General features: G+C 45.1%; 1 protein-coding gene across 1 annotated transcript in view; it reads left to right on the top strand.

Moving 5' to 3' along the window:
- TMEM71 (transmembrane protein 71) overlaps nucleotides 1–13,323 on the top strand; it is a 44,625-nt gene that overhangs the window by 16,964 nt on the left and 14,338 nt on the right. Inside the window, exons 2-3 of the mRNA XM_073590434.1 lie at nucleotides 3,733–3,802; nucleotides 8,238–8,298. Coding sequence (XP_073446535.1) covers nucleotides 3,736–3,802; nucleotides 8,238–8,298 — 128 coding nt within the window. The 5' untranslated portion in view covers nucleotides 3,733–3,735. The remainder of the gene's footprint in view (nucleotides 1–3,732; nucleotides 3,803–8,237; nucleotides 8,299–13,323) is intronic.

Genomic DNA, 13,323 nt, shown 5'->3' with positions numbered 1-13,323 from the left:
ATGTTATTGTCTGTGCCAGCAATGGATGCCCCATGTTATAGCCTGTGCCAGCAGTGGATGCCCCATGTTATAGTCTGAGCCAGCAATGGATGCCCCATGTTATTGTCTGTTCCAGCAATGGATGCCCCATGTTACAGCCTGTTCCAGCAATGGATGCCCCATGTTATAGTCTGAGCCAGCAATTAATGCCCCATGTTATAGTCTGTTTTAGCAATGGACGCCCCATGTTATAGCCTGTTCCAGCAATGGATGCCCCATGTTATTGTCTGTGCCAGCAATGGATGCCCCATGTTACAGCCTGTTCCAGCAATGGATGCCCCATGTTATAGTCTGAGCCAGCAATGGATGCCTCATGTTACAACTTGTGCCAACAATGGATGCCCCATGTTATAGACTGTGCCAACAATGGATGCCCCATGTTATAGTCTGTGCCAGCAATGGATGCCCCATGTTATAGTCTGTGCCAGCAATAGATGCCCCATGTTATAGTCTTTGCCAGCAGTGGATGCTCCATGTTATAGTCTGTGCCAGCAATGGATGCCCCATGTTATAGTCTGTGCCAGCAATGGATGCCCCATGTTATAGTCTGTGCCAGCAATGGATGCCCCATGTTATAGCCTGTGCCAGCAGTGGATGCCCCATGTTATAGCCTGTGCCAGCAATGGATGCCCCATGTTGTAGCCTGTGCCAGCAGTGGATGCCCCATGTTATAGTCTGTGCCAGCAGTGGATGCCCCATGTTATAGTCTGTGCCAGCAATGGATGCCCCATGTTATAGCCTGTGCCAGCAGTGGATGCCCCATGTTATAGCCTGTGCCAGCAATGCATCCCCCATGTTACAGCCTGCGCCAGCAATGGATGCCCCATGTTATAGTCTTTGCCAGCAATGGATGCCCCATGTTATAGTCTTTGCCAGCAGTGGATGCCCCATGTTATAGTCTTTGCCAGCAATGGATGCCCCATGTTATAGTCTTTGCCAGCAGTGGATGTCCCATGTTATAGTCTGTGCCAGCAGTGGATGCCCCATGTTATAGTCTGTGCCAGAAATGGATGCCCCATGTTAAAGTCTGTGCCAGCAAGGGATGCCACATGTTATAGTCTGTGCCAGAAATGGATGCCCCATGTTAACGTCTGTGCCAGCAATGGATGCCCCATGTTATAGTCTGTGCCAGAAATGGATGCCCCATGTTATAGTCTGTGCCATCAATGGATGCCCCATGTTATAGTCTGTGCCAGCAAAGGATGCCCCATGTTATAGTCTGTGCCAGCAATGGATGCCCCATGTTATAGTCTTTGCCAGCAATGGATGCCCTATGTTATAGTCTGTGCCAGCAATGGATGCCCCATGTTTTAGTCTGTGCCAGCAGTGGATGCCCCATGTTATAGCCTGTGCCAGCAGTGGATGCCCCATGTTATAGTCTGTGCCAGCAATGGATGCCCCATGTTATAGTCTGTGCCAGCAATGGATGCCCCATGTTATAGTCTGTGCCAGAAATGGATGCCCCATGTTAACGTCTGTGCTAGAAATGTATGCCCCATTTTAACGTCTGTGCCAGCAATGGATGTCCCATGTTATAGTCTGTTCCAGTAATGGATGCCCCATGTTATAGCCTGTGCCAGCAATGGATGCCCCATGTTATAGCCTGTGCCAGCAATGGATGCCCCATGTTATAGTCTGTGCCAGAAATGGATGCCCCATGTTATAGCCTGTGCCAGCAATGGATGCCCCATGTTATATTCTGTGCCAGAAATGGATGCCCCATGTTATAGTCTGTGCCAGCAATGGATGCCCCATGTTATAGTCTGTGCCAGAAATGGATGCCCCATGTTAACGTCTGTGCTAGAAATGTATGCCCCATTTTAACGTCTGTGCCAGCAATGGATGTCCCATGTTATAGTCTGTTCCAGTAATGGATGCCCCATGTTATAGCCTGTGCCAGCAATGGATGCCCCATGTTATAGTCTGTGCCAGAAATGGATGCCCCATGTTATAGCCTGTGCCAGCAATGGATGCCCCATGTTATAGTCTGTGCCAGAAATGGATGCCCCATGTTATAGTCTGTGCCATCAATGGATGCCCCATGTTATAGTCTGTGCCAGCAAAAGATGCCCCATGTTATAGTCTGTGCCAGCAATGGATGCCCCATGTTATAGTCTTTGCCAGCAATGGATGCCCCATGTTATAGTCTGTGCCAGCAATGGATGCCCCATGTTATAGTCTGTGCCAGCAATGGATGCCCCATGTTATAGTCTGTGCCAGCAATGGATGCCCCATGTTATAGTCTGAGCCAGCAATGGATGCCCCATGTTATAGTCTGTGCCAGCAGTGGATGCCCCATGTTATAGTCTGTGCCAGCAATGGATGCCCCATGTTATAGTCTGTGCCAGCAGTGGATGCCCCATGTTATAGTCTGTGCCAGCAATGGATGCCCCATGTTATAGCCTGTGCCAGCAATGGATGCCCTATGTTATAGTCTGTGCCAGCAATGGATGCCCCATGTTATAGTCTGTGCCAGCAATGGATGTCCCATGTTATAGTCTGTGCCAGCAGTGGATGCCCCATGTTATAGTCTGTGCCAGCAATGGATGCCCCATGTTTTAGTCTGTGCCAGCAGTGGATGCCCCATGTTATAGTCTGTGCCAGCAATGGATGCCCCATGTTATAGTCTGTGCCAGCAGTGGATGCCCCATGTTATAGTCTGTGCCAGCAATGGATGCCCCATGTTATAGCCTGTGCCAGCAATGGATGCCCTATGTTATAGTCTGTGCCAGCAATGGATGCCCCATGTTTTAGTCTGTGCCAGCAGTGGATGCCCCATGTTATAGTCTGTGCCAGCAATGGATGCCCCATGTTATAGTCTGTGCCAGCAATGGATGCCCCATGTTATAGTCTTTGCCAGCAATGGATGCCCCATGTTATAGTCTGTGCCAGCAATGGATGCCCCATGTTTTAGTCTGTGCCAGCAGTGGATGCCCCATGTTATAGTCTGTGCCAGCAATGGATGCCCCATGTTATAGTCTGTGCCAGCAATGGATGCCCCATGTTATAGTCTGTGCCAACAATGGATGCCCCATGTTATAGTCTGTGCCAACAATGGATGCCCCATGTTACAGCCATTTCCAGCAATGGATGCCCCATGTTATAGTCTGTGCCAACAATGGATGCCCCATGTTATAGTCTGTGCCAGCAAGTGGATGACCCATGTTATAGTCTGTGCCAACAATGGATGCCCCATGTTATAGTCTGTGCCAGCAAGTGGATGACCCATGTTATAGTCTGCCAGTCTTAGATTACCCATGTTGCAGCCTGTGCCAAATACTTGATATTTCAGTGATAGCCAGAAGTCTCCAGGACCAAAATCTCCATCTCTACCCCTGCAGTCACGGGCGCGTTATATAAAGCCGGTGTTCCTCAATTTCGCAATCTTCGGCTCCTCCGTCACGTATCCCCGGCACATGGAAAGTTCTTGAGATAGGACAGGAATGTGTATAAGTGGCTCCGGATACAAGAGAGAAGACGAACGTTGTGACCTTCAGACATTGGAACAGGTAGAAGCCAAGACGGGGTTAATACTCGCAACCCGATTACGCCCAGGTATATATAGAAGAGAGGGCACTGCCGGACCCCCTGATTGACGTCTGCCCCCGATCTTCTCACCCCATTCGCATACATGTGATGACTCTGATGGATACGATGTAATCCCAGTACTAACAGCCATGTTCTTCATTACAGATTATGGAGTCGGATTTTATCAAGATGGCAGCACGACCTCCGCTGATGTCAACGCCAATAAAGGGGAAATGTACGTGTCCTGGTGACGGGGTAAAGCGATGACTTGTCTGATAAACTGTACTACTTTCTCCTTATATGCACATGTGAAGGGGTTAATTCTAATTTATACCCCGTCCGCTGGTTGGCGCCCTGTGCCGTCATCTCTATACATATAGGATGGTGCCAAATAACACGTCACTGTGCCGTACAGTGCCCCCGCCATTATTATAGTATACTGTACCTATGTTGCTGCACCATACAGTGCTTAAAGTGGTTGTTCAGAACTGAGATATAAGAATTGATAATCCATATCAGATTCCTGGGGGTCCAATACCCGACACCCCCCCGATGATCAGCTGAATACCTGGCCTGAAAGGGTACACAGAACTCAGAGCCAGAAGAGCACAGCTCCATACACCGCATAGTGGACGTTGTCTGGTACTGCAGCTCACTTCATTAGTAGCTGAGCTGCAGTACCCAAGAATGGCCACTATAGCGCATACGCAGCACATATATTTACGCCAAATTTTACATGTAATGGGTCTAAACGCGAGCGCATTGTCCTGCAGAGAACGGCCTCTGTCTGATATGATGGAGAAACTGTACACGAGCAGCACAAACATTTACAACGCAAACTCAAAATTGACCGTTTCCCTTTAAGAGGTTTAATATTCTACAGTATTATGACATCATGGCTGCAGTGACAAGTGCATCACACAGCCTTGGAATGGAGAGCTGCCCGACCATCGGAGTGACGCAGATCCCAGTATAAATCCAGTGTGGTGGTCCGATGTGGAGACTATATAAGTGACCGGTGTATATAATGTATCACAGGCGGTGAGGGCTACAAGTCCGGGGTCCGGGACAGCAGAGAAATGTGCATTGTTACTGTGATTAGCTCACATCGCTTTGCCTGCACTGATACACTGTAACAGACGCTCAGCTCCATGTAGGAAGTCATGTTCAAGGGGTATATGCACATTTTTGTTTTTTTTATGGCATTGATATGCTATAAATTTAAAGATTTACAGCTACCATCAATCACACCCAGTCCTAGATTTCAGGACCCCTTTAAGATTAAGAACTGTCGGTCGGTGGTGGGTAATCCTTCCCATCTTGTTAAGCCTTGCCCGCTTTTTTGCATTTATTTTCTTTTGTTGTGTAGGAATATGTGCACACAATGTTTTGTTTTTCTCCGGGGGAATTTTTCTCCGAAACCCACGTTACTTAAAAAAAAACGCCAGCAGTCAAAAAAATGGAAAAGCACCAAGTAAGAAAAGAAAACAACTCTTAAAAAGAACCTCTACTCCTGAATTATTACAGATACCAGTGATTGTCTTTCCGCCATCTCTAACATCATGTCCTCCCTCCATCGGAAACTGAATCTTTCCACTAGTGGCATCTTGTAGTGAAGTGTTATGGCGCGTGCTCGTCCACCTCGTTATCAATCACAAGAATGGCTGACCACGTCACGTACAGACGCTCGGGGTTGGCCGGATCGGGAGCAAAGCAGCACCTGGATCTGCCCTTGAGCGGGGGTCCAGAGCCCCCCTAAATGGGCATAATTGGTGGCTGTCTTTATGCAACCGGGAAGTGGAGCCAACTTAATGTTGGTTTTGTGCCCCTTTTGCAAAATATTACATTATGAGATGTATGATAATGCAGCTTTTTAGAGCAGCGTTTGCAGCAGTTTCCGGTTTGTAAACCGATTTCTTCTGGGATCATCTTCTTAACCGGAGGGAAAAATGGAAATGTATTCTCTTAGCTAATCTCTGCTCCTGGCTCTCACCTGGGACCTGAGGAAAAGGATTATTTGGTATCTGCCACTTCCCGCTGATCATTTACTCAATCATTTTCTGCACACACAGGAATATTGGCCATCACAGACTGGACGTTTGCTAAGGTCAACCAGGGACAATTCCCAAAACTGTAAGCTACAGTGGGCCCAGGAGGCATGCTCTGAAATTCTCTGCGCTGCTGGGGACCCTGTTGTCTATGACCTTCGTCTGGTCTCCATGACACTTCTCTCGGTCAGATCCAGGCCTGACCTCCCTAACATCTACTTCACATTAGTGCTCTCCTAAAAATACTCTCATCTCTGATCAGTTCTGTCCCTGCTCAGTGCCCCTCCAATCACTTCTATCACTTCTATTTGCTGCTCTTATGACGTTCTGACATGTGACCGCTGCAGTCAATCACTGGTTACCGCTGCAACCAGTTATTGGGACATCTTTGCTTCAGCAAGTAGTGGAGCCTGTCAGGGGACCAGGCGGTGTCAAAACGGGATCTCCTAGGGATCAGTTTGGGTAATATTTTTGGGTATTTTTTTTCTTACCCATGCTGAACCCTAAAAACAAGCTTTTACTAAAACTTTTGAACGTTCTCCAGTTACCCTGACCCAGTTTCATTAGTCTTAGTTTTCCAGTTGGGCTTCCATCAAGGATTCCAGCATTTTTGACCGCAAGGATATTGCAGCGTGCAGCTCTATCGCTACCATTAAACATAAGCGGAAACCTGACAGAACCCATCATAAATCACAGGGAGAGGTCAGGATCTGCTGGGAATCGGATCCATCATAGCTGTCATCATTTCTTACTCAATGTTAACCATTGCGCTGCGGTAACAGAGACTTATATTTGCTATAAGAACTAATCGCAGTGTGACAGCAGAATGAAATTGTAAGCAGAATACCCGGGAGCTGTAGGTAAAGCTGGCCCGATACCTTTCATATATATTTTTACACCCTAAGCTTTATGTAATTTTACTTTATTATAAAATATCTTGCGATTCTCTCTATAGAGCTAAAGGTGTTTTCTTTCTTCACTTTCTGTGATGTTTTATTTGAGGAAACACCACAGGAGGCCGGGGCTGTAGTCACATACCTGCACATACCTGACTGGTTTCTGTCACCGCTGACCTCTGAAGATGTCCTGAATCCTTGGCGTGGACTGAACTCCTTGTGTTTCCTCCCTCTACTAACCGACCTATGCCCGACATTGCCATTTCCATGTGTGATTCTACCATTACTACCCAGGAGCACGCTTGTTGTCTTGAGGTTATATTTATCTCGATCTTTCCTTCACCCCCACATCCAATCACTCGCCCATGTCACCTGCACCTCAAAAATATCTTGACAATTTGCCCTTTTCTTAACTTGTGCTCTTCAAAAACTTACTGTCGCTCTTATTCTTTCTTCTCTGGGCTACTGTAACTCTCTACTAATCAGTCTCCTCTTGCTAAACTTTTCCCCTCTCCAATCCATCCTGAATGCTGCAGCCAGGATCATATTTCTATCCAGCAGCTACACCAATGCCTCCACCCTGTGCCAGTCATTGCACTGGTTGCCAATCCTGTGCAGAATGCACACACAAAGCTCTTTTTTTACTCAACCTTTGCTCTCCGTTCTCCTAATGACCCAAGACAAACATTCTCAATAATTTGACTCCTCCCCCCACACTTTTGCTTCCAAAACTTCTCTCATGCTGCACGAGTTTTCTGGAATGAACTACTCCGGAAAATCCAGTTAATTTCCAGTATCCACAGACATATCGCCTCACCTTATTAATACAATTATACCCTCTTTTCCCTTTCTAACTTTTTCTAAGAATCTGCTCATTTATTTCCACGCCCTCCACACACTCAGTAGCCCTTTGTATCTGTATGTGTACAAATACTGGTTGATGACTGGTTGTGCAGCTTTATTTGAATACCCCTGCACTTTTAAGGCCCCTTTACATTTAGCGATGCACCAGCGATCCCGACCGCGATATGACCCGGTCAGGATCACTGGTGCATCGCTAAATGGTCGCTAGAGAGCTGCCACACAGGCAGATCTCACCAGCGATGTAGCGATGCTCGGCGGTCGTACTTACCTGTCAGATGAAGCGATGACCGCTGTCTTCCGCCCGTGTCCATAGCTCGCTCATCGGCGCCAGCAGGAAGCCGACGACGAGCAATGGACCCGGCCGATCTCACGCGATCAGCGATAGCCGGCGGGGGAGCCGGTCGGAGGTAAGTATCACATGTAGCGATATTGCAAGCGATAAAGCTGCTGCGTCACAAAATCGGTGACGCTTTAGCGATATCGCTATGTGTAAAGCCCCCATTAGTTTTACCTTTTGTCTCCCCCCTATTTCCTCACAGATTGTCAGCTCTTGTGCTCAGGACCCTCGCTCCTCTTGGAATTTGTTGAATTATAAGTTACTCTGTCTTTATTGTCTGTACATCTCCCCTGTGAATTGTAAAGTGCGGAAAATGTTTGGTGCTACAGAAATAAAATTATTATTATGCACCAGATTCGGCACTGGTGCGATCGTTTATTAAGTTCTCTTAAAATATATAAGAAAGGTGAAGAACATTTGCTAAATTTCCCGAGGACCCAATGATACTATGGAGGAGTATACGGGTCCTGGCAGAATTCTATGTGTTCTCTTGGTGTAAGTGTTAATCTGATCTTTCTCTTACAGATTCGTCCCTCTTCCAGGAGATTGCGCTTCTGCCATACAAGCTCTTTGGACGTTGCCCGCGGTAAATACGGTATTCGCTCTGCAGGGGTCACAGGACTTTGTGGTTTACACCTCAACAGTTCTGAAAAGTATAAAGAGAGAGAAGTGTTACTTATATCCGTCATAAAATAACTCATGCAATTGATGTAGGTGCAGACAGAATTTGGAGTAAGGAAATGTGTCTAATATACCCAGCACCATTAGAAATAGTTTTTATTTTTATATATATACACGGTAACTTGCGAAAGTATTCAACCCCCTGGAACTTTTCAACCTTTTCCCAGATATCATGCTTCAAACATAAAAGATACCAAATGTAAATTTTCGGTGAAGAATCAACAACAAGTGGGACACAATTGTGAAGTTGATCGAAATTTATTGGTTATTTTAAATTTTTGTGGAAATTCAAAAACTGAAAAGTGGGGCGTGCAATATTATTCGGCCCCTTTAACTTAATACTTTGTTGCGACACCTTTTGCTGCGATTACAGTTGCAGTCGCTTGGGGTATGTCTCTATCAGTTTTGTACATCAAGAGACTGAAATTCTCGCCCATTCTTCCTTGGCAAACAGCTCGAGCTCAGTGAGGTTGGATGGAGATCGTTTGTGAACAGCAGTTTTCAGCTCTTTCCACAGATTCTCGATTGGATTCAGGTCTGGACTGTGACTTGGCCATTCTAACACCTGGATACGTTTATTTGTGAAACATTCCATTGTAGATTTTGCTTTATGTTTGGGATCAATGTCTTGTTGGAAGACAAATCTCCGTCCAAGTCTCAGGTCTTCTGCAGACTCCAGCAGGTTTTCTTCAAGAATGGTCCTGTATTTGACTCCATCCATCTTCCCATCAATTTTAACCATCTTCCCTGTCCCTGCTGAAGAAAAGCAGGCCCAAACCATGATGCTGCCACCACCATGTTTGACAGTGGGGATGGTGTGTTCAGGGCGATGAGCTGTGTTGCCTCTACGCCAAACTTATCGTTTGGCATTGTTGTCTAAAAGTTCGATTTTGGTTTCATCTGACCAGAGCACCTTCTTCCACATGTTTGGTGTGTCTCCCAGGTGGCTTGTTGCAAACTTTAAGCAACACTTTTTATGGATATCTTTGAGAAATGGCTTTCTTCTTGCCATTCTTCCATAAAGGCCAGATTTGTGCAGTGTACGACTGATTGTTGTCCTATGGACAGACTGTCCCACCTCAGCTGTAGATCTCTGCAGTTCATGCAGAGTGATCATGGGCCTCTTGGCTGCATCTCTGATCAGTCTTCTCCTTGTTTGAGATGAAAGTTTAGAGGGCCGGCTGGGTCTTGGTAGATTTGCAGTGGTATGATACTCCTTCCATTCCAATATGATCGCTTGCACAGTGCTCCTTTAGATGTCTAAAGTTTTGGAAATCATTTTGTATCCAAATCCAGCTTTAAACTTCTCCACAACAGTATCACGGACCTGCCTGTTGTGTTCCTTGGTCTTCATGATGCTCTCTGTGCATCAAACAGTACCCTGAGACTATCACAGAGCAGGTGCATTTATACGGAGACTTGATTACACGCAGGTGGATTATATTTATCATCATTAGTCATTTAGGACAACATTGGATCATTCAGAGATCCACAATGAACTTCTGGAGTGAGTTTGCTGCACTGAAAGTAAAGGGGCCGAATAATATTGCACGCCCCACTTTTCAGTTTTTGTATTTCCACAAAAATTTAAAATAACCAATAAATTTCGTTCAACTTCACAATTGCGTCCCACTTGTTGTTGATTCTTCACCAAAAATTTACATTTGGTATCTTTATGTTTGAAGCATGAAACGTGGGAAAAGGTTGAAAAGTTCCAGGGGGCCGAATACTTTTGCAAGGCACTGTATATTTGTTTTTTCTTAAAACTTATGGCAATAATGATAAAACTGCCCCAACGGTTCTTCACCTGCTTCTATGGAATGCATACAATGTATGTATGTATGTAATATAGACTATATGCAGGGCTGGACTTGTCATTCACGCTGCCCTAGGCGCATTAAGTGGTCATGCCCCCTATGGGTAAGTTTAATTAAAAGTCATCGCATCATTTAGCTAGTACTTAAGTCTCCTATACATAAATTCGGCCAAACTGGTCGATATTGATGGCTTTGGACAACAGACTAATGTGTATGGGAGCTCCTGGCAGATAATTATCCGGGGAAGATAAAGATCTGGCATGTCTGATTTAGAACTTAACTCCTTAAATTTTGGTTTTGCATTTTCATTTTTCCCTCCCCTTCTTCCCTGAGGCATAACTTTTTTATTTTTCCATCAATATGGCCATGTGAGGGCTTGATTTTTTTGCGTGACGAGTTGCACTTTTGAACGACACCATTGGTTTTACCATGTCGTGTACTCGAAAACGGCAAAAAAAATCCAGGTGCGGTGAAATTGCAAAAAAAAAAGTGCAGTCCCACACTTGTTTTTTTTTGTTTAGCTTTTTTTTTTCTAGGTTCACTAAATGCTAAATCTGACCTGCCATTATGATTCTCCAGGTCATTACGAGTTCATAGACACCAAACATACCTGGGTTCTCTTTTATCTAAGTGGTGAAAAAAAATTCCAAATTTTGTTAAAAAAAAAAAATTGTGCCATTTTCTGATACCTGTAGCGTCTCCATTTTTCGTGATCTCGGGTTAAGTGAGGGATTATTTTTTGTGCGCCGAGCTGACGTTTTAAATGATACCATTTGTGTGCAAATTTTTTAATGCAATGTCGCGGCGACCAGAAAAACGTAATTCTGGTGTTTTGACTTTTTTTTTTCCCCATTACACTGTTTAGCGATCAGGTTAATCCTTTCTTATGTTGATAAATCGGGAGATTCTGAACATGGCGATAACAAATATGTGTATGTTTGATGTTTTTTTAATTGTTTTATTTTGAATGGGGCGAAAGGGGGGTGATTTAAACTTTTATATTTTCTTATTTTGTTTATGTTTTTAAAAACATTTTTTGTTTTTACTTTTGGCATGCTTCAATAGTCTCCATGGGAGGCTAGAAGCTGCCATAACCGGATCGGCTCTGCTACATAGAGGCGATAATCAGATCGCCTGTATGTAGCAGAATTGCTGACTTGCTATGAGCGCCGACCATCGGGCAGCGCTCATAGCAATCCGGCACTGACAACCATAGAGGTCTCCAGGAGACTTCTTGTTGTCATGCCAACCCTATCGGTGACCCACGATCACATGACGGGGTTCACAGATGGGCGGATTTGTCGCAATTGCCGAAACTTCACGTTAAATGTCGCTGTCAGAGTTTGACTGGCATTTAACGGGTTAATAGCCGCGGGTGAATCGCGATTCCACCCACAGCTGGTCCAGGCACATGTCAGCTGTTCAAAGCAGCTGACATGTGTCGGGAAAGATGTGGGCTCACCGCCGGAGCCCACATCAAAGGGAGGGGAGTCTGACATCGGCGTTAATTTGTGCCCAATGTCGGAAAGGGGTTACATTCCTTTTTGCTCTCTAATAAATAAGCCATGCCAGAGATGGCTCGAACAGGACACAGGAGCACTCAGCAGAGCCAGCACTTCTGTTTATGGGACAGTCTGGAGAGATAGCTGCCAGGTGAACTTGGCTGACATATATGGCCTTGTTCAGACAGCTGTATTTTCTCTCTTTGTAACATCCATGGACAACACACTGACCCTATTATGGTCAAGTCTGACAAAGTAAGGCTTACTATATCAACATTACTACAGGATCAGATCCACTATCAGTACATGAATACAGCATCATAATCTCCATCAGTACATGAATAAAGCTCCAGAACTATTATCAGTACATAAATACAGGAGCAGAATCACCATCAGTGCATGAATATAGAACCAAAACCACCATCAGTACAAGAATACATCACCAGAACTACCATCAGTACATGAACACAGCACCAGGACCACCAACAGTACATGAATATAGCACCAGACTTAACATCAGAGTATGATTACAGTACCCAAATCGCCATCTGAACATGCATACTGTACTGCATCTGAACTACCATCAACACAGGATATACAGCACCATAACCATCAACAGTACATGAATACAGCATCATAACTATCATAGTATAGAAATAAATCACCAGATCACAATCAATAGATCCATCATTAGTATATGAAAACAGCCCCTCACCCCCTGGTGTATAACATCCGGCCAGTTGCCCCCAGTAAATAAAATATTGCTCCTCACTCCCTGGTGTATAACATCCGGCCAGTTGCCCCCAGTAAATAAAATATTGCTCCTCACTCCCTGGTGTATAACATCCGGCCCCTCGCCCCCCCCCAGTGTATAACATCTGGCCGCTTGTATATAACATTGGCCCCTCACTCCCAGTATATACTGTAGCCTGCGGCCTCCTGCTGGGCAGCTGCATGCAACCGTACATCACCAAGCACAATGTGTCAGATTGAGTGGTGTAAAGCCGTCACCACTGTACTCTGGAGCAGTATAAACGTGTTCTATGGACTGATTGATCACACTTCTGCATCTGGCATCTGATGGTCGAGACCCCCCAAAACTTGCAAAAGTAATTGCAGTGAAGGGTGGTCGTACAAAGTTTAGACTCGGGGGGGGGGGGGGGGGAGTGAATATAATTGCACGTTACAATTTTCAAATTTATATTTTTTAAATATTTGCAAACCCATGTATCATTTCCTTTGCCCTTCTCACACTCTTGCTACTTTGTGTTGGTATCAAATAAAATCCCAATAAAATACATTTAAGTTTGTGAGCATAACTTGAGAAAATGTGGAAATGTTCATGGGGTATGAAGACTTTTCAAGGGACCGTATGTACTGGATGTGTATATTTATATATCGTTCAGGATGTAAAAACTGCAATGACGGGGATTGAAGTCTATGGCGAAAGCCCTACGTAGTGCCACAGTGAACCTGCAGGGGTATAGAACTAGCATATGACCCACGTACATTTCTGCATTGTGTGAATTGAGGCTTTAAAATGAGAATTATGTTTAGAGTTCATTTTTCAGTCTACGTCAGTGAGGGTCATCTGGAAGTTAGATAGCAGAG

The sequence above is a fragment of the Dendrobates tinctorius genome, unplaced genomic scaffold (genome assembly GCF_039654945.1).
Source record: "Dendrobates tinctorius isolate UK_male_01 unplaced genomic scaffold, ASM3965494v1 ptg000116l, whole genome shotgun sequence".
Taxonomy (NCBI): domain Eukaryota; kingdom Metazoa; phylum Chordata; class Amphibia; order Anura; family Dendrobatidae; genus Dendrobates; species Dendrobates tinctorius.
The sequence above is the reverse complement of the archived record's forward strand: the minus strand, read 5'-3'. Positions and strand labels throughout refer to the sequence as shown.